Source organism: Protopterus annectens, chromosome 1.part1, assembly GCF_019279795.1.
Source record: "Protopterus annectens isolate FY-2018-M chromosome 1.part1, PAN1.0, whole genome shotgun sequence".
Classification (NCBI taxonomy): Eukaryota; Metazoa; Chordata; order Ceratodontiformes; family Protopteridae; genus Protopterus; species Protopterus annectens.
In genome coordinates, this window is record NC_056726.1 from 1,117,293,039 (window position 1) to 1,117,318,953 (window position 25,915).

Sequence of the window (25,915 nt, forward strand, 5' to 3'; positions counted from 1 at the left end):
AAGTGGAGTCCAACAGGGATCAGTCCTGGGTTGTCTCTTGTTTGGTATCTACTTCTCAGAAGTCCAGGCCAACAGAAAGGGATGCTGGCTGAGAAAGTTTACAGACAATTGCAAGTTGGGAGCCACTATACAGAAAGGTCTCGCTGAGACCAATGACTTGTGTCAGAACCATGGCCTTAAGCTCAATACCAAAAAATGTGTTGTCATCCCCTTTGGGAAAAATCCTGTTACCATGAATTACCACTTTGATGGTAGTCCACTGAACACAGAAGGCATAAGAGATCTGGGAAGACAGGTTGACAGTAACCTCTTTCCTGACCACCACATTGCCACTGTGGTCAGAAAGTCCTTTTATGTGGCACATCTCATTACTAAAGGTTTTGCATCCAGAAAGAAAGAGGTCATTGTCTCCCTCTACTCTTCCCTCATTAGGCCAATCATAGAGTACAATACCCATTTGGCATGTACCTCACTAGACACCTGCAACAACTGGAGAGGCCACAAAAGTACCTCGCAAAGAGGATCCTAGGCCTTAAACACTTGTCCTATATGGACAGACTCAAAAAACTCCAACTATTCTCTGTCTCATATCGCCTACTTAGAGGTGATTTCTGCTTGACTTACAAAGCGGTGTCTGACCCAGCTCTGTTAGAAATGCTACCTCTGAAGAAATCCCAATCCCTGCACATCACACTCTCCAGAGACCTCAGCCTCATGACCACAATCAACAGAACGTGCTGGAGGGACAGGCTCATTACCCAGAGACTGCCCATGCTATGGAATAGACTTCCCATACATGTCAAACAGAGCACCTGACTGGCTCTCTTCAAGAGAAATCTTTATGAGTGGATGGAAAATAGAAAATTCACCCTGAGGATCACTCCAGTGGCTCTACTCAACACAGGCACTGGGAACTATGGTTGGGTGGCAAAATGCCAGGGTAATGCTATGGGCTAGGCTTGTAAAGGCTCCAGGGCCATTAGCCTAGTACACATCTATAAACCTATAAAGCCTGAAACTCCAGAATCATGCAGCACAGAGATGTTTGTACTACCTAGAATACGCTATATTTTTAGGAAAGAGAGAAAACAGAAAAATAAGGTTTGCATAAAATGTGACTGTGATTCTAATAACTGTTTCTTTGTTTTCACTGCTTCTGTGTGCAGTGACATTTTTTAAAACAGTCATATTTAAAATTTTATTTATTTATTTATTTTATTTTACATTTGTTGACTGGGATAGTCCGACTGGATTCATGTCCATTTTCAGCAGAGGCCCAGGGTGAAAAGATCTAAGAAAAGCAGTTAAAATTATAGATAAAATATATACAGTGGTTACATACTTAAAACAAGTTATACAAATTCCAAGGTTAGAGATAATCCCGGGTGTAAGTCTGGATTAAATAACACAACTAAGCTAAATTAGTTGGTCTAGTTGGTTTGGTTTGATACATTGACATAGCCAATTTAGTGTCAAATATTGTTTGAGTCTTATCTTAAATTGACTCAGGGTGGCAAGTAAAGTAGTATCAGCTGGGAGTGAGTTCCAGGATCTACCTGTAGTGTTGGTAAAGAGAGAGTCACTGGCTGAGTTATTAGTTTTGATAGTCTGAACTAGCAGTCTGTTAGAAGATCGAAGAGGTCTGGGATTGTTATAGGGGCTGATGATGTTCTTTAGTGCAGGAGTATTGTTAGGGTTGTAAAGGATTTTATATGCCATAATCAGTTGGTTATACTTGATCAAGTTGGGCAGTACTACCCACTTAAGCTGGTTTAGATTGATACAGTGGTATGTCCTATAAGGCAGACCAGTGGCAAATCTGGCAATGTGGTAGATAGACAGTTTGTTGAGGACAGACTTGTTTAAATTAGAGAGTAAAGGGGATATGTACAGAAGAGTTGAAAGTAGGTGAGAGCGAGCCATGGCAATTCTAGCAGGTGGGGTTAAGAAGGCTTTTATCCTGTAAAGTGACACAAGTTTTTTATTGATGGTTTTGATGGTTTGATTTTAATTCTAAATGTGTTTGGATGAAAAACTTACTGCAGCAATGGCAGTTTAATTTCAATACAATAAGTTTCAGATGTTGGCTGTAATATAAAGTAATTCACACATTTCTAACTTTTTATTTCTGGTTTATTTTCTTTTACTTCTGCCTGAATACAGTTTAGAGCTATATTTAGTGCTGATGTTTTATTGTTTAATGACAGGACTTCAGTTCCAGAGTATAAAAGGTATTTTACTTTAATAAACAAACACAGGGAAACTCATATTGCATGAAAGCTAATGTGTTCTGGTACTTTTGACACCAAAAGGTATGTGCAGTGTTAAGGTACCAATAACTTTCACAGGAGACAGTTCAGCAGAGAGTAACAGTTTCCTTTATTGCACAGAAAGGTATATACGTGGGAGAATGGGCAATCATAATCCTGTCTCTCTGAATTACAAAAGCCATAATGTTTTATATCTTTTTTTTCATTAATGCTTATTGAACAATTATAAAACTGCCAAGACCAATTAGAAATCAACAATACAGCATAATTTCCATGATAGAGCTTTCTACTCAGAATAAAACCTTATACTTTACTAACCCTGTCTGCACTTGCTAATATTAGGCAGGAAACAAGCTAACAGATAAATACTGAAGGACTCTCTGAATATTACAGTGTGCTGTGAAAGCATATTAGAAATGAAATTCACACACTAACATAGAATCATAGGATCATAGGAAGTTACTAAGCTAAAGGCCTGAGGGCCCTTACAAGCCCAGCCAGATTTTTACCCTTGCTACTATAATCATTTCGTATTGCCCCTGTCCAAGAGGGACACAATTGAAACCCCAGTGATGAATTTATGGTTACCCATCCAATTGTCCAGACTGTGTTTGAAAAGGGCCAATGAGGTGCTCTGTTTGATGTGAATTGGGAGTCTACTCCAAAGGTGCGGTAACCTCTGGGAGACAAATCCATCCCTCCAGCAGGTTCTATTGATGTCACATACCAGGTTTAGGTCTTTAGGGCAAGTAACCCATGTGCCATTTGATATGCAGATGTGCAGCATTTCCAATAAGGTGGGATCAGAGATCACCTTAAATGCAAGGCAGAGATTGCCTCTGAGTAGCCTGTATGAAACAGAATAAACTGACAATGATTTCAGATGATCCACATAGGATAGCTGCTGAAGAGCTTGAATTTCCCTTGTGTACTCAATTACTCGCCTATTGATGAAGAGTACAGGGAGGTGATAACTTCACTTTTTCTCAAGGGAATGCCCTTATTATGAGGAGAGCCATATAGAATGCCCTTCTTATCACTCTAGAGACATGGTAATCAAAGGCAAGGTTGCTGTCATCCTGAGTGCCCAGATCTCTCACCACTGAGTGTATACTTAGGGTATTGCCACTGATGTGGTAATTTACAGGAACATCACTTTTGCTGAAAGGGATGATAATACATTTTTTTGCATAGAGTTTGAGGCCATGACTTTGGCACCAATCATTTGTTTGTGTAAGGCCTTCTTGAAGAGTATTGACATAATTTGGAGATTCTATGACCTCACCTAGTTTGCAGTCATCAGCAAACTTTGTCAGCCACAGTCCCTTAGTTTTAGCTTGCACTTTGGAGAAATAGATTCTAAACAATATAGGTCCCAGGCCAATCCCCGTGGAACACCAATGGTAACTGGTCTGCTCTTGGAGGTGGATTCCCCTATTTTTGACTGTATGGGTTCTATCAGAGAGCCACTTCGCAACCCACCTTACGATATAAGGATTAATGTCTAGCTGGGAGAGTTTGTCAATGATGCCTAGGCTGTATGCACATATTTACCCTCATCCAGGGCCCTTGTGACTGTCTTGAAGAAGTCCATCAGGTTTAACAAGCATGAGCTCCCCTTGACAAATCCAAACTGGGTAGTTTACCTATATCTTTGTTGGTAAGGTCCATGATGATTCTCTCCATGGCCTTGCAGATAAGGCTAGTCAGGCTAATAGGTCTGTAGGTTGGGAGGGTGGCATAACGGTTAAGATGTTTACCTTACAAACACAAGGTCCAGGGTTTGATTCTCACATGGGGTAATTAGCTATGCTTAAAATGGCTCCCAAGGCAGTTAGCCTGGTACTAATCTATGAACCTATGAAGTTCCCTGGGTCAATAGAAGCACTAGCTTTGTGCAGGTAGATAACTGTGGCTGTTTTCCATTCAGCTGGGATTAAGCCGGTGCTTAGACTGTGATTGAAAAAAGTAGTCAATGGTGATGCAAATTCTTGTTTGAGACCATATAGAATCAGACTGGGATGTTATCGGGTCCCATTGATGCTGTGTTTTTGGCCTTAGAGAGGGAATTTACAGTCTTCTCTCTAGAGATACAAGGTAGGGGACAGGTGGCAGGGATGTCATGAAGTATGTGTAGCAAGCACGGGGGTGTGAAATTTTCACTGAACCTGTTGGCTAGCAGGTTAGCAATGTCCACCAGCTCAGTGTATGTATTACCATTAACTGCCAGTTCGGTGCAAATCTGAGTCTTACCTTTTAGTTTATGGATGTAACAAAAGAATGCCTAATGATTGTCCTTGGTTGAGGAAGTTAACTTGGATTTGTAGTTTGCCTTGCAGGACTTCAGAAGAAGTCTTATTTGTTTATTTAAGCTAAGGAGTGAGTGTCTCCAGTTTACAGCCCACTCCTTCTTACTTTTGGACAGCAGTTTCTTCCTTTTATTGTAAAGCCTGTTAATGGTGGTTGTCTACCAGGCAGGTTTGCTTTTCCTTGAAGTGCTTGCTGGGGTCCTAACAGGTACTGCCATGTCAATGCAGTTATACAGGTGCTTGTATAGTGCATTGGTGTATAGGCTCATAGGATGATATTAAGCTATTGGCCTGAGGGCCTTACAAGCCTAGCCAGGAATTTAACCCATGTTCTGACAAGTCATCACCCGATGCCTCTGCCCCTGTCCAGCAGGTACACATAGAAACCCAAGGGCTTATTTTCTGTTTCCCATCAAGTTATACAGGTTGCACTTAAAAAGGGCTAATGAGGTACTCTGCTTGACATGAAGGGGGAATCTATTCCACAGAAGGGGGAGTCATTGGGACAAAATCTGTACCACCGACAAATCCTATTGATGTCAAAGACCAGGCTGAGTTCGCACAAGTGGTTTAATCGAGTGGAGCTTGACTTATGGATATGCAGCAGTCCCATCAAGATGGAGTCTGAGATTGCTTTGTATGCCAGACAGAGATCAACTCTGAGAGGTCTGTATGAGACTGAGTGGAAGAACAGGGCCGTTAGCAAATCTGTGTAGGGTAAATGTTTGAGGTCCTGGCTTCTCCTGGTGAGGAACCTCTGTGGTCTCACCAGCTGCTGCCTGTGCTTTGTGAGGTACATGCTGAAAGGGGCATTGTACTCAATAATGGATCTTATAAGGGAAGAATACAGGGATGTTATGACCTCCTTGTCCCTGGATGAGATACCCTTACTAATGAGCTGAGCCATATAGACAGCTTTCCATATAACGGAGGCAATATGGTGGTCAAAAGTCAGTTTGCTATCAACCTGGGTGCCCAAGTCCCTCACAACTGATTGCGCACTTAGGACTTTGTTATTAATGTAATAATCTGTGGGGATGTCACTCTTTCCAAAGGGGATGATGATGCATTTTTTGGCATTCAGTTTGAGGCTATGTTTCTCTCACCAGTCATTTCTTTGGGTGAGACCCTCTTGGAGGATGTCCACATCACTAAGGGAATTGATGACAATGTCCAGCTTGTAGTCATCTGCAAACTTGGTCAGCCATAGCCCACTGGTTTTTGGCTTGCACCTCAGAAAAGTATATCCCAAACAACAGAGGTCCAAAACTAATCCCTGGGGTACACTGCTCATTACGGGTCTACTGTTTGAGGTGGCTTCCCCTATTTTGACTAGGTAGGTTCTATCAGTGAGACACCTTGCTACCCATCTGTTAACATATGGATTGATACCTAGTTGAGAGAATTTATCTATTATACCTGAGTACAGAATAGTACTGAAGGCTTTGGACCGGTCAAGGTAGGTGGTGTGCATCATCTTCACCTCATCCATGGCTTTGGTTATTGTCTCAAAGAAGTCATCCAAATTTAACAGGCATGACCTCCTCTTGATGAAACCAAGCTGTGTGGGATCAAGTGTTTGAAGGTTGTCAGTGTCCTTGTTAGGTCAATGATAACCTGCTCCATGGCCTTGCAGATTAGGCTAGTTAGGCTGATGGTTCTATAATTTCCTGGATCGGTGGATGCTCCACCTTTGTGCAAAGGGATGACAGTGTCTGTCCTCCACTTGACTGGGATGAAGCCAGTACTCAGGCTTTGGCTGAATAGGGTGCCTAATGGTCATGCATGTTCCTGCCTGAGTTCATGAAGGTTGCAGCCTGGGACGTTATTGGGTCCAATGGAGGCTGGATTTTTGCCTTTGAGAAGGCAATGATGACTTGTTCCTAGAGATAAAGGGGGGGGGGCATGTGCTGGGGATGTCCTGATTTACTGATGGCGGAGACAAAGGATGAAGTTTTCACTGAACCTGTCTACCAGCAGGTTGGCCATATCTATGGCATTTGTGTATGTGGTGGCCTTGATCACCGGTTATGTCTGAGGGGAGGGGGCAATGAAGGTATTCATACCATCCCATAAGAGGTAATAATCTGCTTTGGAGAAGTTTTTTAGTCTAGTTTCTGCTGGGGGGGGGGGAGGGTCAGGTGTGATAGTTACGTCAAATGAGACTGATTTGTGGTCAGATCTTTCCAGGGATGAATTCACAGTGGGGGGACCTAGAGTTTTCTCCCATATTTGTAAGCACCAGGTCAAGGATGTTGGCGGCCCTGGTGGGGGTGTCAACCAGCTGGTCCAGGGCATTGGAGTTGACAATGTTGAGGAACCTTAGGGCAGGTGACTTTAAGCACGAGTAATTCACCCAGTCAATGCTAGGGTAGTTAAAGTCACCCAAAACTTTGCTGTTATGATGTGTCTTGATAGACTAAAGTTGATCCAAATAGGCAGAGTGGGTGTCCTGATTCATGGAGGGGATTCTGTATCTGGCAATGACTTTAAAAAGGTGTTCCACCAACTTCTGTGTACTTCTTATCCTTCACAAGAGTCGTGCACAAGTAATTATAAAATGCTTGCAGGCACACACACACACACACACACACACACACACACACACACACACACACACACACACACACACACACACATGCATGCATGAACATACACCTACTGTTGCAGGATATTTGTGAGTACACTCCACCCACATATATATTGGGAAAGGCAATTTCAATTTTATGCTGGTATCTTTGGATTTTATTTCATATCACAGTTTTAATGATGAAGGTTTCATAAATGAAATGTGAATTACTTTTGCAGGCTAATGTTTTTCAGTGAAATTTGAGCAACATAACTTAATTGCTAAAATACATGCAGACAACACTGTCAAGTTATTGGTAACAGAAATTCAGGTATATTTAAAATATGATTCAATGATAAACATTTGCAGTGTGTGAAAATGTACTGTTTATACATATGAAATAATAAATCAGAATGTTTGATTTATCTATTTATCTATTCTGTAAGAAGCAACAGGGAAATGTATGTGCTTTATGTGCCAGAACTGGCCCTTAGATACTGCAAAATACAATTGTTTTTCCTTTGTTGCCTTTCCAAAGAGGACAAAACTGAGAGTGTTCATATTTTTGACTCTCTGGAACAGGCTCTGCATCTATGTGAAGCAGAGCTCATTTCTATCCCTTTTTAAGCATGACTTAGACCAATGGATGGGTAAGCGGAAATTCATCCCTTCTCTTTCTTCTATGTTTCTGATGGACAGAGTAAGTAAATAAATCACTAACTACATAAATTAAATTTCTAGGTCACATTTGGGTTCATAGGTTCATAGGTTCATAGGTTCATACTAGGCTATCTGCCCAAGGGCATTTATAAGCCTAGCCCATAGTTATGTGGCTTTCGCCACCCCTTTAGTTTGAATAAAACTATGCCTATTATTTTGCTGTGCCTCTGTCAAGCAGTGACACTGAAGTAATCCCTGCGGTATATCTGTGATCTCCCATCCATTGGTCAAGATTCCTCTTGAACAAGGCCAGCGAGGTGCTCTGCCTCACATGTACCGGGATTTTGTTCCACAGCATAGGGAGTCTCTGGGTGATGAATCTGTCCCTCCAGCACGTTCTATTAATAACCATGTCAAGGTTTAAGTCTCCCGCCCTTGTGGTTCTGAGGGATCTAGATTTTTTGAGGTGAAGCATATTCATCAAATCTGGGTTTGACATGGCCTTATATGTCAGGTACAGGTCACCTCTGAGCAAGCGGTATGAGACTGAATAGAGCTGGAGTTCTTTCAGTCGGGCAGCATAAGACATATTTTTGAGACCCTTTATTCTTTTGGTGAGGAACTTTTGGGGCCTTTCCAGCTGCTGCAGGTGTCGGGTCAGATACATTCTGAATGGGGCATTGTACTCAATCATAGGTCTAATGAGTGATGAGTACAGGGGGACGATGACCACCCTTGATCTAGATGTGAATCCCTTCATGATCAGGTGGGCAATGTAGAAGGTTTTCCTGACTACTTTAGCAACATGAGTGTCAAACGAAAGGCTAGTGTCAACCTGGGTCCCCAGGTCCCTGATGACTTCTTCTGTGCTCAGTGGATTGCCACCTGTATGGTAGCTAGGGGTAACCTTGTTTTTCCCGAAGGGTATGACTATGCATTTCTTGGTGTTTAACTTTAGGCCATGGCTCTGGCACCAGTTATCCATTTCTGTGAGGCCCTTCTGAAGGATATCTGTGTCAGAAATGTTTTCGACTATGGCGCCCAGTTTGCAGTCATCTGCAAACTTTGTCAGCCATAACCCTCCTGTGTTTGCTTGTACTTCAGAAAAGTAGATGCCGAACAACAGTGGACCCAGGACTGAGCCCTGTGGGACACCACTTGTGACAGGCTTTGAGTCTGACATCGCTCCAGCAACTCTGACCCTGTGGGTTCTGTCACTTAGCCAGTTTGCAACCCATCTTGTGATGTATGGGTTTACATTCAAGCTGATGAGTTTTTCGATGATACCTGAGTGGGGTATTGTGTCGAAGGCCTTTGCCAGGTCGAGGTAGGCTGTATGGACTGCCTTTCCCTCATCAATGGCCTTGGTGACTGTTTTGAAAAAGTCAACCAAGTTTAAAGGCATGATCTGCCTTTGACAAAGCCAAACTGGGTTGGATCCAAAGTCTGCAAGTTCCCTATGTCTTTATTTATGAGTTCCATTATGATCCTCTCCATGGCTTTGCAGATAAGGCTTGTCAAGCTAATGGGACGGTAATTTCCAGGGTCGGTGGAGGCACCGCCCTTGTGAAGTGGGACCACAGTCGCCATGCGCCACTCCTTGGGTATGTATCCTGAGGTGATGCTAAGATTAAACAGCTGTCCTAACTGCGGGTTTAATTCCTCATTGAGTTCGTGGAGCACACAGCCGGGGACACCATCCGGTCCCATGGATGCTGTGTTTTTTGCCTTGGAGAGAGCAGTTCTCACCTGGGCGTTGGAGATGTTTGGGGGGCTACAATCCTCTGGTATAGATATCTCTCCTTTTGGGGGGGGGAGTTTGCACTGAACCTGTCAGCCAGTATGTTGGCAATGTGTGTAGGTTCAGTAATCTTCACATCATTTTGAACTAATTCTGAACATATCTGGGGTTGCATGGCTAAGCTTACAGGGCCCTAGTGGTTCTAAGCCTAGTATACACCTATGAGCTTATGAACCTATTTCTTGGTAAGGTATGCTTGAGTGGTCCCTGTGGTTTAGCACCAGGATGGGTTAGATTGTACTAATATTTGATTGTAGTGCTGTTTAATATGCAGATTAGCTGCTTTATATTGGGTTCCACATAATGGCTTTGTTTTAGCCACACTAAGTTACAGGTTTCAGTTCTAAGGGTAGTTTTATAGCTAACATTTACTGTCTAGGCAACTGTATATGTACAGGGCACTACAAACCTCTTGATGTAAAAGCATCAATAAAGATTGCTTGAAATCATAATGCTACAGCAAAACAATTTAAATAAACTACCTGGACAAGGCAGTTTCAGGTATTAGGGACCAATAAAATGATTTAAAAGCAGCATCAACAAATACTAGAAAAATAAAGTTGCAACACTCTAAAACAGTAGTTTAAAGCAATAAAATAAATCTCTTATCTGCCAACGATGGAGCAAGTTATCTGTCAAAGATGGAGCAGAATTAACTCAGTATCTCCTCAGAGTGCGGCAAATGTGAAGCTGATGGGATCTCTGGGAAAATAAGCAGTAGACAGTATATGGAAGTCTACACGAGAGCAATACTGTTTTTTTTGGCGGTCACAATAATATTATGGATATATATATGGAAAACAATGGTTGAAAAAAGTTCTTAAATAGCTTACACAACAGATTATAGCAGTGAAAGAGGTGAGGAAGAGACTTTGGAATTCAAATTATCATAAGGGGCAGAAGCCAGAGACACTGTGACACAGCATTTTATACCTACAAAAGGAAAACAGTGCGATGGTTTGGGAAAATTCAAACTGCAAAAAGCAGACTTCCTAGAGAGGAATCCAATCAAATAAAGCCAGTATCAGAGTTCTGGTCTTATGTTTAGAATTTCAGCAACTTTAGCTTAATGTCTCAGTGGGGGCTGGTGCAGACACAAAGAGCAGGGAAGAAGCAGTAGCAAAGTAAACATCACTGGAATGCAACTTTAAGAAAGTAAATATAAGCAGAATAAAAGACGCTAACATCAAAACCAGACTATAAATATCTGTAAAAGTACTGAAGATAAGATCCTGGAGCAGAATTCACTATACTGTCACTACTGCAATCCCACCACAGACTAAGGCACTAGACCAGGAATGCCAGATTTCTTATGGGACAGGGACAGGTAGGGACAAAATCATACTAAGTGAAGACCTAAAACAAAAAAAAAAAGTCTTCAATGTGGCTGCTTCACCAGGATTTTAACTAGCAGTGCAGGACTTGGGATCAGGCTGCTGATCCCATGACAGTCAAATTCAAATAGGGACATCTGGCAACTCTGCACTAGACTATGCAGAAATTTACTAGAAATTCCATTTATGGAAAAGGATGTAATAAATGACTAAATCAGGCTCAAATCTGATAGTAGTTCATAGTTTTACCACAGCTTGGAATGAAGGTACAAGATGAAGGCCTCAAACAAGTTTTAAAATTCAAACAGATAGTTTTTGCAAGTAATTCATCTCATGGCGATAGAAGTGCAATAAAATGTATAAATATGCATGCACACACACACACACACACACACACACACACACACACACACACACACACACACACACACACACACACACACACACATATATATATATATATATATATATGCACATATACTTTTACTGGTTCACTGTATTATGCTAACATTAGTTTATTTTTTAATGTGTTATTTTAGATACCAAAATCTGTGTGCAGTGAAGCCTGCTTTCATGGATACAGAAGAGTTACACGACGGGGGGAGCCGGCATGTTGTTTTGATTGTATTCCTTGTTCTGATGGAGAGATTGCTAATACAAGTGGTCAGTAATATTATATTTATTAACAATTTTATAATGCAGTATTTCAATATCAGTTAACATGCAGCACTGCACAATTATCTGCAGCTCAGGTATTTAGATTTGACTATCTATTTCCAGTCTCTTTCACAGAGAATTTGAGGGCATCTGATTCATACATCTTTAATCGCTCCATAGCTGAGAAATAGTCCCTATTTTCCTTTAGCAATACAATGCTATGTACTGGCCTCTGTGTTTGATCCTGTTACAGGACTGGTTCTGTTACTGCAGAAAGACATATTCAGATGTTTAGGTACTGAGGTCCACACTACAATGCAGGTGACAGGGTTTAAGTAATAGATATGGTAAGTGTGAATCCTGCTGACAGACATAGAATTGATCAGTTAGTGACCACCTCTCCAGACTTGCAGGAGAGAGTTAGGCTGTTTGCTGTAGAAACAAACAGTCTCTGTGGTGTCCCTCGAAGTGTCACAAACCCAGTATGTCAATATACTGGGTCCAACAACAAGTAATGAGGAAACTTCTTTGTGTAGAAGATCTAAGATTCCCTAGAGTTCCTTAGAGTTCAGGCACCTAATAAAAACCATACTGTGAATATCCCACCTAATAACAGGTGGTAAAAATACTTTCTTTAAAAACTTTCCAAAGTGTAAATCCACTAATAAAAGTAGGGCAGCACAAGCTAGTTCAAGTCGCCTCTTCTTTATTAGAAACACGCAAACAAGCGATCCAGATAGTAACTCCTATTTGGATCGCTTGTTTGTGGGTCTATAGACACCAGTGGGACAACTGTTTATATATGTTACACATCCTACCTTCATGGCCACTGTGGAGAGACTGAGCCAAAATAATAAGTAAATAAATAAATAAATTCTCGGGTGCAATTGATGTCTAACACTTGGTACTCAAAGTTTGCCTTCCACCAGTCTGGCAATAAGTATTGTCACCAAAGGTTAATTTCCCATGGAAAGCAGAGACGACAGATGCACTAATGTGAGATACCCTTTCAGGTCAGATGACACTATGATCAGATGGTAAAAAGATGAAGGGGCAACAACACATTAACTAGTCTTCTCTTCAAAGTTAGTTTGCATTGTAATTTATATGATCAAAAAACACAACAGCAGCAATTTTCTTTAACTTCACACACTTTTCAGTCAAATGCATTTTAGATCAACTGTGACACTTTTTTTGCAGATAAAATGCATTACACCAGTATATTTCTATATACACTAGATATGCACACATATAGACAATTTAGTCTAGGCAATCAAATGGCATTATTTTTGTACATGGGATGAAAGTTGAGTACCCAGAAAACCCACATATACATATAGAACAGGCACAGCTATGAACACTGACCAAAGTTTTGGATTCAAGGTGCTGTAAATCGGGGATCTTAAAACTAAACAGGTGCTACATTCTTGCATGAATCTGGCAGGATATAACTCAGCATTATGCATATATTTCAAGTCTAAGCCTACACCTATGATGCTAAGACTGTTAGCAGTATGGATTTACTTTTTATCACTGAACCTCACAAATTTAACATGGTTATTGCTGACAAATGTTGAGAAAGAAATGTTGACATGCTACTCTGTATGCTCTGAGACTAATTTTTGGAACATGCATACAAGAAAACAGTGGAACTGCACCCCCCAAAACTCCATGCTAATTATATGCACTAATACAGAAATTATACAATGACATGGAAAGGGTACATTCCCCCAGCCCTGGAGACTATTGATTTTGCATGTCTGTTGTGTTGACAATACATATATCACGTAGAACACAGGTCCAAACAAACTGATAAAAAGTAAAGAAGCCAAAAATGAATCCAACAGTTTATTTAAACGCTTTTATTTCGTCTATGAGAAACTTCATCAGAAAATGGCAAACCGTGCATATTACCCAGCTTAAATACTCCCCCTAATTAACAATTTAAAGTGCTACATGCATTTTAAATACATTTTTAAAAAACACAGAAACTATGAATTTTCCATCTCAATTCAATAATACAATAATTTTTTTTATTTTATTTTTATTTATTTTACATTTGGTGACCGGGCTAGTCTAGCTGGACAATTATCCGTTTTCAGTAGAGGCCCGGGGAGAAAAGCTCCAATTACAAGAAGTAAAACAATAATTAACAATAAATCATAATAAGCATCATACAATAAGTACAAAGGTGGACATTTGTATGAATTTAGCGAAAACACAAATAAACCAAAAAAGCAGAACCATATATATATTGTTTTTCTAAATACAAAACAATATATATGTATGTATATGAACAATATCATTAATAAATTAGTATAAAATAAAGTAAATTTATCTTTCTAAAAACATATATATATGTATAATAAATACATTAATATCCATCCTATCATTTCTAAATACAAAACAATATATATGTATGTATATGAACAATATCATTAATAAATTAGTATAAAATAAAGTAAATTTATCTTTCTAAAAACATATATATATATATATATATATATATATATATGTATAAATATATTCATTGACCACAGAGAACAATACCAAAAAATGTCCCAGACCCAACTATATAACAGTACAACAAAACACAAAAAGAACAGTGGGAATACATTTTTATAAAAAGAACTCAGACCTCAACCTAAGTATCGATCTAATAGATAGGGTACTATTAAGTTCAGGGTTAACACTGGCATTGGTTCTTAACTGCCACTTTAGTTTTTTTAAATTCTAGAAAATCATTTACTGGACCACCTCTCTCACCTGTACAAACTTGTTCTAATATGGTAAACTTAAATGTATGTCCTTGATTTTCCATAACATGAACTGCTAAAGCACTTTTTATTTCATTATGTAAGATGTCACGATTATGTTGGTACACCCTTGTCCTAATAGCATTGATGGTCTTGCCAATATAAAATATTGGGCATTTGGTGCACAGAGCTAGGTACACCACTGCCTTTGTACTACAATTAAATTTCCCATACAAATTAATTTTACCATAATTTGGAATAAAGACTATATTTCCTTCCAGCATAAATTTGCATTGTCCACAATAGCCACATTTTGACATATTCCCTCTTACATGGCTAATATTCGGACACCTCTCAGTAATAGATTTAAAGTTGGCATCCCTATGATAAACTATTTTTGGCCTATTACCTACAGTATTAAATTGTTCTTTGTTTATTTCGACTACATGCCAGTTTCGATAAATGATTTCCTTACATTCTTGAAAACCCTGATTATAGGTAAGGACTAAAACATTTTTGAAGTCTGACCCAGCCGGCTTCTCCTGTCCCATGACCTGGTAATCTGCTTTATCTAATAGGGGAACAAAGGTACCTGCTGATCTTTTATTAATAACTTCCTCAAAAATATTATTTAAAAATTCTAGTGGATAACCTCTTTTCACTAACATATTTTTTTAAGAAGTCCATCTGTTCCACAAATTCTACCTCATCACTGATCATTCTCACCAACCTAACAGACTGTCCCTTCACCAAGGATTTTTTCTGGTGTATAGGATGCCAGCTATCAAAATGCAACCGGCTGTTAGAATAGGTTGGTTTCCTATATATAGTTGTCTGAAAACACTTGTTAATCCTGTCCTTAATAATCAGAATATCCAAGTGACTAATTTGGTCAGAATTTATGGAAGATGTAAACTCTAAAAACCCAGTGCTTGTCTTTAGATAATCAAAAAATTCCATCAACTCAATCACATCTCCACAAACGTAACTGAGGAAAATTAACAACTTCTCCACAAAAAAAACTCACACCGCTCTCTCTCCGGTATCAATCACCACTGCTTCCACGTACTAGTAGCACGCCTCAGTGAACACAAAACTGTCTTTACTTGATGTTTAAAAACCAACCCCGGGATTCATGAAGCCCGGCGCAAGGCCGGCGTAAGGCTTGCGCCGGCGGTGCAGTGAATAGCCGGCGCAGTAGCGCCATATACATATTAATGAGAGTGCACCGGAACCACAGACACGTGCGTAGTGTACGTGAGCGAGCCCAGGTAGGATGCGTCTGGAGGCGTGTCTAAGCCGGCATGAGGTGAGCAACCTAATGTGCTGACAGCCACGGTCCGCCCATAATAGTAATGGCAGCAGCCAGGTCCGTGCAGAATGAAGCGCCGCGTAGAGTATGCAACATAGTACCCATCCCAAATTAGCAGAGAAGCAAATACAAGCCACGAAGGCATAAGTGTACCCGTCCAAGGAGCAAAGGATACGCATAAGACCGCGTTTGTCCCGCAATGCACCGTCAGTGCTTACACTCAGAGAAGGTGTACAGCAGCATGTCAGCGCGCCGCACCGACATAGGAGCAGCGACTAAGGTCACCACCTGTCCCACTTTGGTTGGGGCAGTCTCTCTATGGCCAGTTGTGTCCCGAAAAAACGTATTAAAAATGGCAGATGTGCTAAGATTGTAGGACACAATGATATTCCGTATTTAATGTAATGGTAGCATGAATTGGTTATTTCTGTAACAGAAATACCTAAATGACACAAGAAACAGAATAAGCAAGCAAATTGCCACAACAATAAGCTTTCATTTAGGCAAACAAGTGAAGTTCTATGCTATATAGTGACCGTGTGTATGTGTCGGCCTGTAAAGTCAGATGTGAGTCCCGGAAATATCCCAGATTGGAAACTGGAAAAGGTGGCAACCCCAGTAGCGACATGGGCATGGTCACCAGGGTTACCTGCTGTCCCAATGTGCCATGGACAGTCCCTGATTGGACAGTTGTGTCCCTGCAACAATCGGAAAAATGGAAAATGACCTCCGATCCCCTGCCAAGAAAATTCCGCAATATACATGTAATAGTAGCATAAAACATATACATTACTATATGAAACACAGACATGGCATAAGAAAATGAATAAGGAACCCAAATGCTTACAGAATAAGCTTAAAGTATGGCAAACAAGTGAAGTTCTGTCAACTGCACTAGCCGTGGGTATGTGTAGTCCTGCAAATTCAGAAGTTTCCACATAACATGCCCCACTATGGGCATTGGAAAAGGTGCCAACCATAATGGTCACAAGCAGTAGTGAGAGTACATAGCCGGGTAGCTGTGTTGACATAACAACAGTAAGGAAGCAAGATACCTCAAACACAGGCAAACATGTGCATAGCAACATATCCCACACCCAGCAACGTCTCTGTTGCATACACTGGATGGCGTATGTTGAAGTGTAATATCCAGAAGCAGAACCCATGCATTCAGATGTAATACACAATAGCCTCATTGTACATGTCAGTCCCACCCATGTACACCTTTGCACCCTAACCTGCTAGCATCCGTGTGCAGCTATACACCCACACACAATGTGCATACCTGAAATGTGGTAAGATGTTTGTGTTAGGCAATGCCACACGGGCAAATCATTACCCCACATGTCACCAACCCACCTCAGGTACAGATATGTAAATGGCTGCATGTGAATGTGTCTGCAGAATGTGTACATCCGCATGTGGTATGTACCCGTCCAAACCATATAGGTTTGCATACGACACGGTGCACATAACTGTACACATGTGGACAAGTCGGGTTGTTGGACCACCGCATCGATGATTAGCTATGCAGTGAAGTCGATCACATATAGCGGAACACGTGCCTACCAAACAGGGCGTCCTAACAGGGTGCTACAGACAAAGAAAGGGAAGGTGAGACATCACATGTGGAGAGTAAGCGTTGCGGACGGACAAATACACACGGTCAAGGTAAAGGGCGGAACAACATGCATATGGCGGATGGCTGTTGTTCGAAAAATATATATAGAAACACATATGAAGTGCCAGTTTAGACTCGAAATACTATATAATGCATTGAATTGTACCGTACAATATGGCAGTAGAACTAAGCCTGCATGTAATTGGTGAAGCTAAGCTGTAGTGTGATGGAATTCTGAACCTGGCAGTAAGCAGTACAGCAGGCTTATGTCTGTCAGCATCAATTATTTGCTGGGTTACAGAACAATAAATGTATGTACATGCATAACATCACTCCTTCCCTGAGGAGGATGGCCTTGTGAGCTCTATCGAAGATAACAGTACAACTCCTTACCAGAGAGACAAAGCATCGTATTAAGAAATTAACTGTCCACTGTATCGGAACAGTCTAGGGTCCTTGAAACAGCTACAATCACAGAAGGACACTGTAATTTACAAGGTGCCTTGCAAGGCTGTGTTATTCTCATGGGAAAACATTTTAAAAGCACGACCCCAGCACCCACGTATGTATAGACTATTGTGGACCATAGTGATGGAAATGCCCTGTGACCGACCACGTCAGTAAGGTGGGCAAAAGCTGATTGTAAACACTATATAAAGAAACTGCTTACTGTATAGAGTCAGACAAAACTCTCATACTTGGACTGTATATTATTTAGCCTGCCTGTGTACACTACTAAAACTTCCGAACCCGAGCCTCCTGTGTTATTGGCTGTCACTTAGAAAAGCCTACTGATAACTACAGTCTGGTTTTAACAACTTATTTGACATTGTGATCCTTGTAATCCGGAATTCCCTTGGTAAGCTACAGGTCAGAGTGCATGGCTGGTTAGACATCTACGCAGGAGAATTTGCATAAATGGTTCTTCTTGAATGAAAAGACCTCCGACTGAATTGTTGTGTGTAAAGAGGCTGTTTACTGTCTGATCTGTGGCTGAAAAGCGGAAAACTGGATCCCAAGAAGAAATCGTGCAGCCTTAAACAGGAGGCCCAGGTAAGGAGTGTTTGCCTCTTTGTCTCTATTGTAGATCAGGGACCAGACTACATTGTGTTTCTGTTAACAGTTGTGATAGCGGGTTGAAGACCTATCCAAATACTGTTAAATCTGAACATAGGTCAGGGGAACACACAGCAGAGTAAATAGTGATTGTAGACACTACAGTGGATACAGGGAAGGAGACACCACGTGGTATGAGAGAAAGTGCGTAGCAGTCGTGTAGAGGATATGGGAGATTATTGAAGAAACAGATCATGTGATCCGCGTTTGACGGGTGACGTGAAGTATATGCAATCGCAGAGAGCACATAATGTGAGTTATGCAGCAAAATGGGGTAATAAATATGACATTGATGGTATATCACACAAAATATCGTTACTGAAACATTGTAATCCCTGAAAATGTGATGCACATGTCCTAGGGTAAACACCTGTCCCACCCTGAGAGGGACAGTCCCTCTTTGGCCAGTTGTGTCCTGCAAACAAACCGAACAAATGGCAAATGTCCTGATATCTCAGGAAAAACATTTCCCAGATATCTTTCAAAATGGTAGCATAAAACAGTAATTTTGTATCTGGAACAACAAAATATCATAATAAACAGAATAAGCAACTGAAATGCTCCAACAATTGGTCGCTCTCCTGGCAAAAGTGAAATCCTGTCCTATGTACTGGCCGTGGGTATGCTTTTCCTGGAAAATTACACGTTCTGAACACTAATGTCCCACATTGTGCATCTGAAAAGGTGGCAGCCCTAAGATGTGCAGGCGACAAAACAACGACAATTGGGTATCCGTCATGCACATAGGTGGATTGAGGTAGTGAACCGAAGGGAACAGAACACTACAAATGGCAAAGCATCATCCTAACACAGAGAAGATCATAATACAGTAGTACCGATACCCCCCCCCCCCCCCCACAACCCTCTACCACCTCCGATACCACATCCAGGATATGAGCGGGAGGGCAGGCTGAGTCCCCACACGTTATCCTGTGGCAACAGAGGTAGCACAACGACCAAATGTAACAGAAGCTATTGAAACCACATCCCGAACTCGTAACATACCTAGGGACACCCGAGTAAGAAGACAGTCACTAGAACAGAGTGAGGATATCTGTCAATTAATTGAAGTACCGAACCCTCATGCAGGACAGGAAGGCCAGGACCCAACCCCGTAGTGTATAGACCGTGGACACCAGAAGATATCTGTAAAGTCACAGAGAATTCCCCATCTACAAAGTAATCGCTATTCACCATGCAATACCCTGTATCTTCTGATCGGAAAACAAAGGGGAATGGCGGATGGTACAGTATGTACAAGCTGTAAATCATGTAATAATACTTAGGGTAGCGATGGTGCCAGACCCACACACTATATTCAATGCTATGAACACGCCACAGAAGTATCTTACCGTGGTACATATAAGCTATGCTTCCTTTGCAATACCTATACATCCAGATAGTCCGTATTGCTTTGCATGTACATTCAGGGTAACAGATACAGCCATACCCGGCTATCAGCGGGGATACTGTGAAAGTACAGCGATATTCCCACAGGGGATGGCTAGCTACATTCGGTGTTAACTCCACCGGGGCCAGTCAAGTTCTACTTTATGTGGATGATATTCTGCTTGCGGCCCCTACCCAGCAGCAATGTATGGAAGATACAATAGCATTATGGAGATATTCAGCAGAACAGGGACATAAAGTAAGCAAGCATAAATTGCAACTACAGAGAATACAGGTCAAGTACCTGGGATATGTGGTATCCAAGTAGGGTAGAACATCACATGGCGATAGGAAGGTAGCAATTTCATAAGCACCCAAGCCAACTAACAAGAAGGGAATGAAGTCCTGTCTGGGCCGACTAACATTTGTCAAAGCTGGTTACCAAACAATGCTTTGGAATCCGCTGTATTGTCTGCCTTAATCTTTAATACACCTATGGCAGCACAACACATACTACACTGGATTACAGTAGCAGAAACAGCTTTCTGCAGACTAGAACGATTGATAGCTTCAACATCTGTAGTAGGTCTCCTGAATAATCATAACACATGTTGTCAGACTGTAGATTGTAAGCGGAGATATATGATGTCAGTCTCGATGCAACAGCATGGAAGTCATCAACGCTACATAGCTTACTACTCATTGCAGTTGGACACTGTGGCATGGTCAGTGCCACATTGTGTACAGGCAGTTGTTGTAGCACCCATGGCAGTACAGCCCCGGCCTTAATGTTACTAGACCACCCTCTCACTGTGAGAATGTCTCATGCAGTTGCGATCAGTCTGCTGCAAGAGAAGATAGCATTCCTGACCCGTGCTAGACATCTGTCTTGTTTGACCCTACCAATGAGTCAACCTCATATGGTGATTGAACGTTGTACAACATGAAACCTATCGTCACGTCCGACACCTGTGTATGGCACACCACACAGTTGCCTATACGAAATGGATTAAATAACTACACACAGACATGATATCACTGATATACCCTTAGATGATGCAGAGGTGACAGTTAATGTGTACGGATCATGTAGACAGAGTCCTACAGGAACGAATCAAGTAGGTTATGCAGTAGTTATTGATAATGAGATTGTAGGCGGCCAAACCCTGCAGCATAGCGTGTCTGCTCAAGCAGCAGAATAGATAGCTTTAAGGCGTGCTTGTACTGTAGCGGAAAACTGATGTGTGGACATATGTCGATAGTCAGTATGTTGTCTGTACAGTGCATGTTTATGAGCAGCAGTGGAAGAATAGGGGAATGATAACATCCACGGTAAACCCGATTAATCATGCGCAATTGATCCTGAATGCATTAGACTCCATTCAGTTACCCACTAAAGTAGGTAATTGTAAATGTGCAGGTCATAGAAAGCAACAGGATAACAGTAGGAAAGGTAAGGCATGAGCTCATGCATCTGCAAAACAAGCAGCCTCACAGTTGGAAAGTGTTTGTGTGAATGAGGAATGACAAACCTCAGACAGTTTAGAAGTAGAAATTTTACAAACAATGCAAACATCAACTACGAAAGCAGAAAAGCCAACGTGGGTATGGCGAAGAGCAATCCTTGAATACGGACTGCACATATCCACAGTGATAAAGCCAATATTAACGTCTAATGTATTCAGATATGCGGCTTTGTGGAGCCATGGGTAGAGACATGTCTCAACAGAGGGGATGGTACATTTGGTTAACAGAATACCCCTAACATACGGAATTACGAACCACATACAAACATCATGAGCAGCGTGTCACATTTGCAGTAGATATCATGCACAGGGAGCATTTAAACCGAAGGGAGTGAGTTTACCCACACCACCATAACCGTTCCGTACTATTTGTATGGAGTTCATACATCTGAATAAATGTGAAGGGAACAAATACTGTTTAGTGATTACACATATATATAATCAAAATGGGTAGAAGCATTCCCAACCATGAATCCGGATGCAGCAGCAGTGGCAAAGGTGCCAGTAAAATAAAGTATCCTAGATCTGGCATGCTGTAAAGAAGCTACAGTGACAATAGAACACATGTAGTGAACCAGACAATCACGCAACCTGGGGATTAGTTTGTATTACCATGAATGTAAATTGCATGTACAACCCACAGTCAGCATGACTGCTGGCGCCGTAAAATGGGATCGAGAGAAATAAGTAGAGGAGGTTGGTGGGTGACATCCAGGCGAGTTACATGTGCTGTCTACCTCTAGCATTGCTGAGCATGACAACAGTTCCAAATGTAAAGTGCTGCACCCACTTCGAAGTAGTATGTGGAATGGCATATCATGTGCCAGAGTGGAAAGCTGTCATGCCTGCAGAGCCGGAGGTCGATGACTCATTAGCAGGTGACATGAGAGGATTGTTAACCAATAACACTGTTCTTCAGTTAAAGTCTTTTACAGATAAAGAGCTAACGCATAGCTGACACCAGTATCCTGTGTGTATGTCACTGTTATCCAAAGAACATTATTGCCAAGTGGAAATTGTGAAGGTCTGTACGGGTACTGTTGGCAACGCCTACTGCAGTAAAGTTTGCAGAGAGGTCGTCCTGGGTCCACCTCACATTTTTCAAACCGGTAAAGGATATCAAGTCTGATTGACATCTTGTAGCTGATATACCAAAGAGCCTGAATCACCCGGGCAAGACTGTATAACAATACAAAGCAACCCCAAAGACATTTTGTTTGCTGTCCTAATGATTATACACCTATTAACCATGTTTGTGTTTACTTTACATTTGCTGGGACCTTACCTGCATATAACTATACGGATACAAATACTGATACGTGATGAACTGGCCACAGAGTGTCTTCCACACTTCAACAGATACCTAGGCATGGCGTGTGCATATAGAGACTATGAACACTTTAAATTGCTGTGTTTGTACTGCCATACCTACATCATATGGAGGACTTCCGATGCATGTTGTCCCCTTGGGGATAGATTGAGACTTGTGAATATTTACACTTTGATACAGGTTCTGTGAGATCACAGGACAACGTGGCAATGTACTTACCTGTTACACAAAAAGGAATTGTATGTTATCATAAACATGATACAGTTTCAGTTGGTGGGAGTATTTGTAACATAACTGTGTCTTACGAATGTCATATAACAGCCAAAGATCACAGTACTACTTGTAGCACCATTCATTATTTGTATTGAAACATCATGAGAACAATGTGGAAGGATGTGCAGAAACATCCTGAATTGTATAAACAGTCCTCTGTTAGAGACAGGAAAATGTTACATGCAGAGGTAACCCGCATCAGTAGTAAAGTAGAATATTGTTATGTTGTTTGTGGGAAATAAGCATATCAATGGTTACCTGGGAATTGGTCCGGCAGTTGTTATTTGGGTTATCTGGCTCCAGTCACATGACATACTGCACAATTGCCTCTGGGTGCGAAACAAACTATAACACATATAGCTCGAAGAACAGGGAACACAGTCGAGAAACCTACTAATCCAGTGGGTGAAATGGAAGCTGTTCTGACATTCCAGTCTTCTGCAAGAGATAAAGGAATATCGATTCATATGGACTTGAGTGACAGCGTCATAACCTGGGCTGGAACACTCCCAGCTTGTGGAGTAGTGAAATCAATCAGGGAACAGAGGAAGTTATCAAAACCTGTCGGAGGAAGGATGAATGTGACTTTCCGCTCTTGAACTTGTGACTGATGAACTGGATGCAATGAGAACTGTTGTGTCACAAAATGTAATAGCGCCGCGACTGCACCGTGGCGCTGAGAATTAATGCGTCTTGGCGCTTATTGAAGAAGATCGCTGTGTCCAACTACCACATGAAGAGACCAAAATCAACGCCCACCTAGAGGTAATACAGCAGGTGTCATCCATGGCGGAACCAGGCCCAAACCCACTGGCGAACCATTTCCACAAACCATTGGGTGGATGGGGTCAGTCATACTGAATATCATGATTGCCATTTGTGTTGTTCTGCTCATATTGGGAGCATGTGTCTGTTGCGGGATACTTTGCATGTAAGTATTAGTCAGGGACTCTGGCGACATATCTGTACCTGAGACTATGTATCAAGACCTGTAGTGGTATTTGTCAATAGAAAATGCAATCCTTCTTGAAATGTACAACAAATTACTTGCCTAGTTAAACGTTCCACAGAGGAAGAGGCTAGGGAATGAAATAATGTTGTATATGTTTCTGGATAGAGTAGAAGCAATCAAAGGAGGGAGAATGTTAGCAAAATACATATTTAAACATATATATGACGTGCAACTTTAGAAGCAAATAGTGTATAATGCATATTATTCTACCTTACAATATGGCAGTACAGCTTATCATGCATGTAATTGCCTGTAGTGTAGCTGCAGTGTGATTGAACCCTGACCCTAGCAGTAACCAGTGCAGCAGGTGTATGTCATTCAGCATTAGTCATCTGCTCGGTTAGAGAATAATACATGTATGTACAGGTATATCTGTCATCCTTCCACTGAGGAGGATAGGCTTGTGAGCTCTAACACAGAGTACAGCTGCTCAGCAGAGAGACAAAGGAACCTAGTAGGAAATGGAGTGAGGACTGGATCTGAACAGTGTTGGAACCGTGACAGAGCAGAATTTACGAAGTACAGTCTAATTGAATATGTGGCTCGCAAGGTTGTGCTATCCTCATGGGAAAACATTTAATAAGCATTACCTGAGCACTGTTGTAGGAATACAACGTTCTGGACTCTAGCGATGTAAATGCCTTGTGACTGACCACATCATTAATGTGTGCAAAAGATGATAGTATACAGAATGCTCATACAGATGTAACATGTATAGAGTTAAACAAATGTCTAAACTTTTACTGCATACTTCTTTGCCTCCTGCTGCACAGTAGTAAAACGTTATTAATCTCAGCTTCCTGTGTTATTGACTGTCATTGTGAAAATACGAATGAGTGTTACAGTTTGATTTAAAAACTTAATTGACAGATGTGTACGTTCTAGCATGGGAATAGGTCAAGCCAACCATCACAATGTCCATGTGTACCACATACAAACAGCCAGTAACACGCAGTAGTAGTGCATGAAGGCATACACGACTGTGGGAATAGTACAGGACATATGGCACGTGCCAAGTGCAGATGCATGACACAAACCCCAGGATGGGTGTCCCTGCAAAGAGGAACATGTGCCAACTACACCTCCCACAGATGTACCGGCAATAAAACACATGGCAAACACACACACACATCACTGTCCACCACATGACTGCAGCGGAGCCTGGACAAACACCAACATGAAGCATGCACAACCAGGGACTTGAGTAATGTTTGCCTTAACACCCCCATAGGCCAAAGAAGAATAGAATGGACATATGCATGTAATGTTGTGAAGGATGTGTGGTAGTCCTCAGTATCACAGTGTTAGGGACACAGATACACTGTCATCAACAGTGGCGTATGTGCACTGTACACAGCATACCTGCATGTAATACAGAGGACAATCATGTGCCACAGAAATATACACTGGAGAAAGAGTATAGTGGATAGACAATTGTAAATGTGACAAACTATGAATATAGGTTCATCGTCCATAGGTACAGGGTAGGCCATCGTCCCAGGTTCAGCCATAATACTACACCATAGTTAGGATGACTTTGCCAACCTTCTGTGCTTCAGATAAAATACTCATGATATTGCTGTACCTCCGTCAAGCACTGATAATGATGTAATCCCTGGCCTATACCTGCAATTCTCCATCCAATGGACAACATACCCGTGAACAAGGCTAGGAAGGATCTCTGTCTCACATGTACTGTGATGTAGATCCACAGCATAATGAGTGTCTGGGTGATATATGTGTCACTCAAACACATCCCATTAATGACCGTGACAAGGTAAATGTCACCTGCCCTAGTGGTTCTGAGGGATGCAGATACAGTAGGTGAAGCATACACATGACATATGGGTTGACATGGCCTTGTATGTCAGGCACAGGTCAACACTAAACAGCAGGTATGTGGCGTAATGTGGCAGGGGTCCTACAAGTGGGGCAGCATTACACAAAATGATGTCATCCTGCATCTGTACAACAATTAAC

General features: G+C 41.4%; 1 protein-coding gene across 1 annotated transcript in view; it reads left to right on the top strand.

The window, feature by feature from the left end:
- Positions 1 to 25,915, top strand: part of LOC122815597 (vomeronasal type-2 receptor 26-like) — a 174,553-nt gene that overhangs the window by 85,455 nt on the left and 63,183 nt on the right. Inside the window, exons 2-3 of the mRNA XM_044088231.1 lie at positions 11,483 to 11,603; positions 22,275 to 22,283. Of these exons, the coding sequence (XP_043944166.1) occupies positions 11,483 to 11,603; positions 22,275 to 22,283 (130 nt within the window). The remainder of the gene's footprint in view (positions 1 to 11,482; positions 11,604 to 22,274; positions 22,284 to 25,915) is intronic.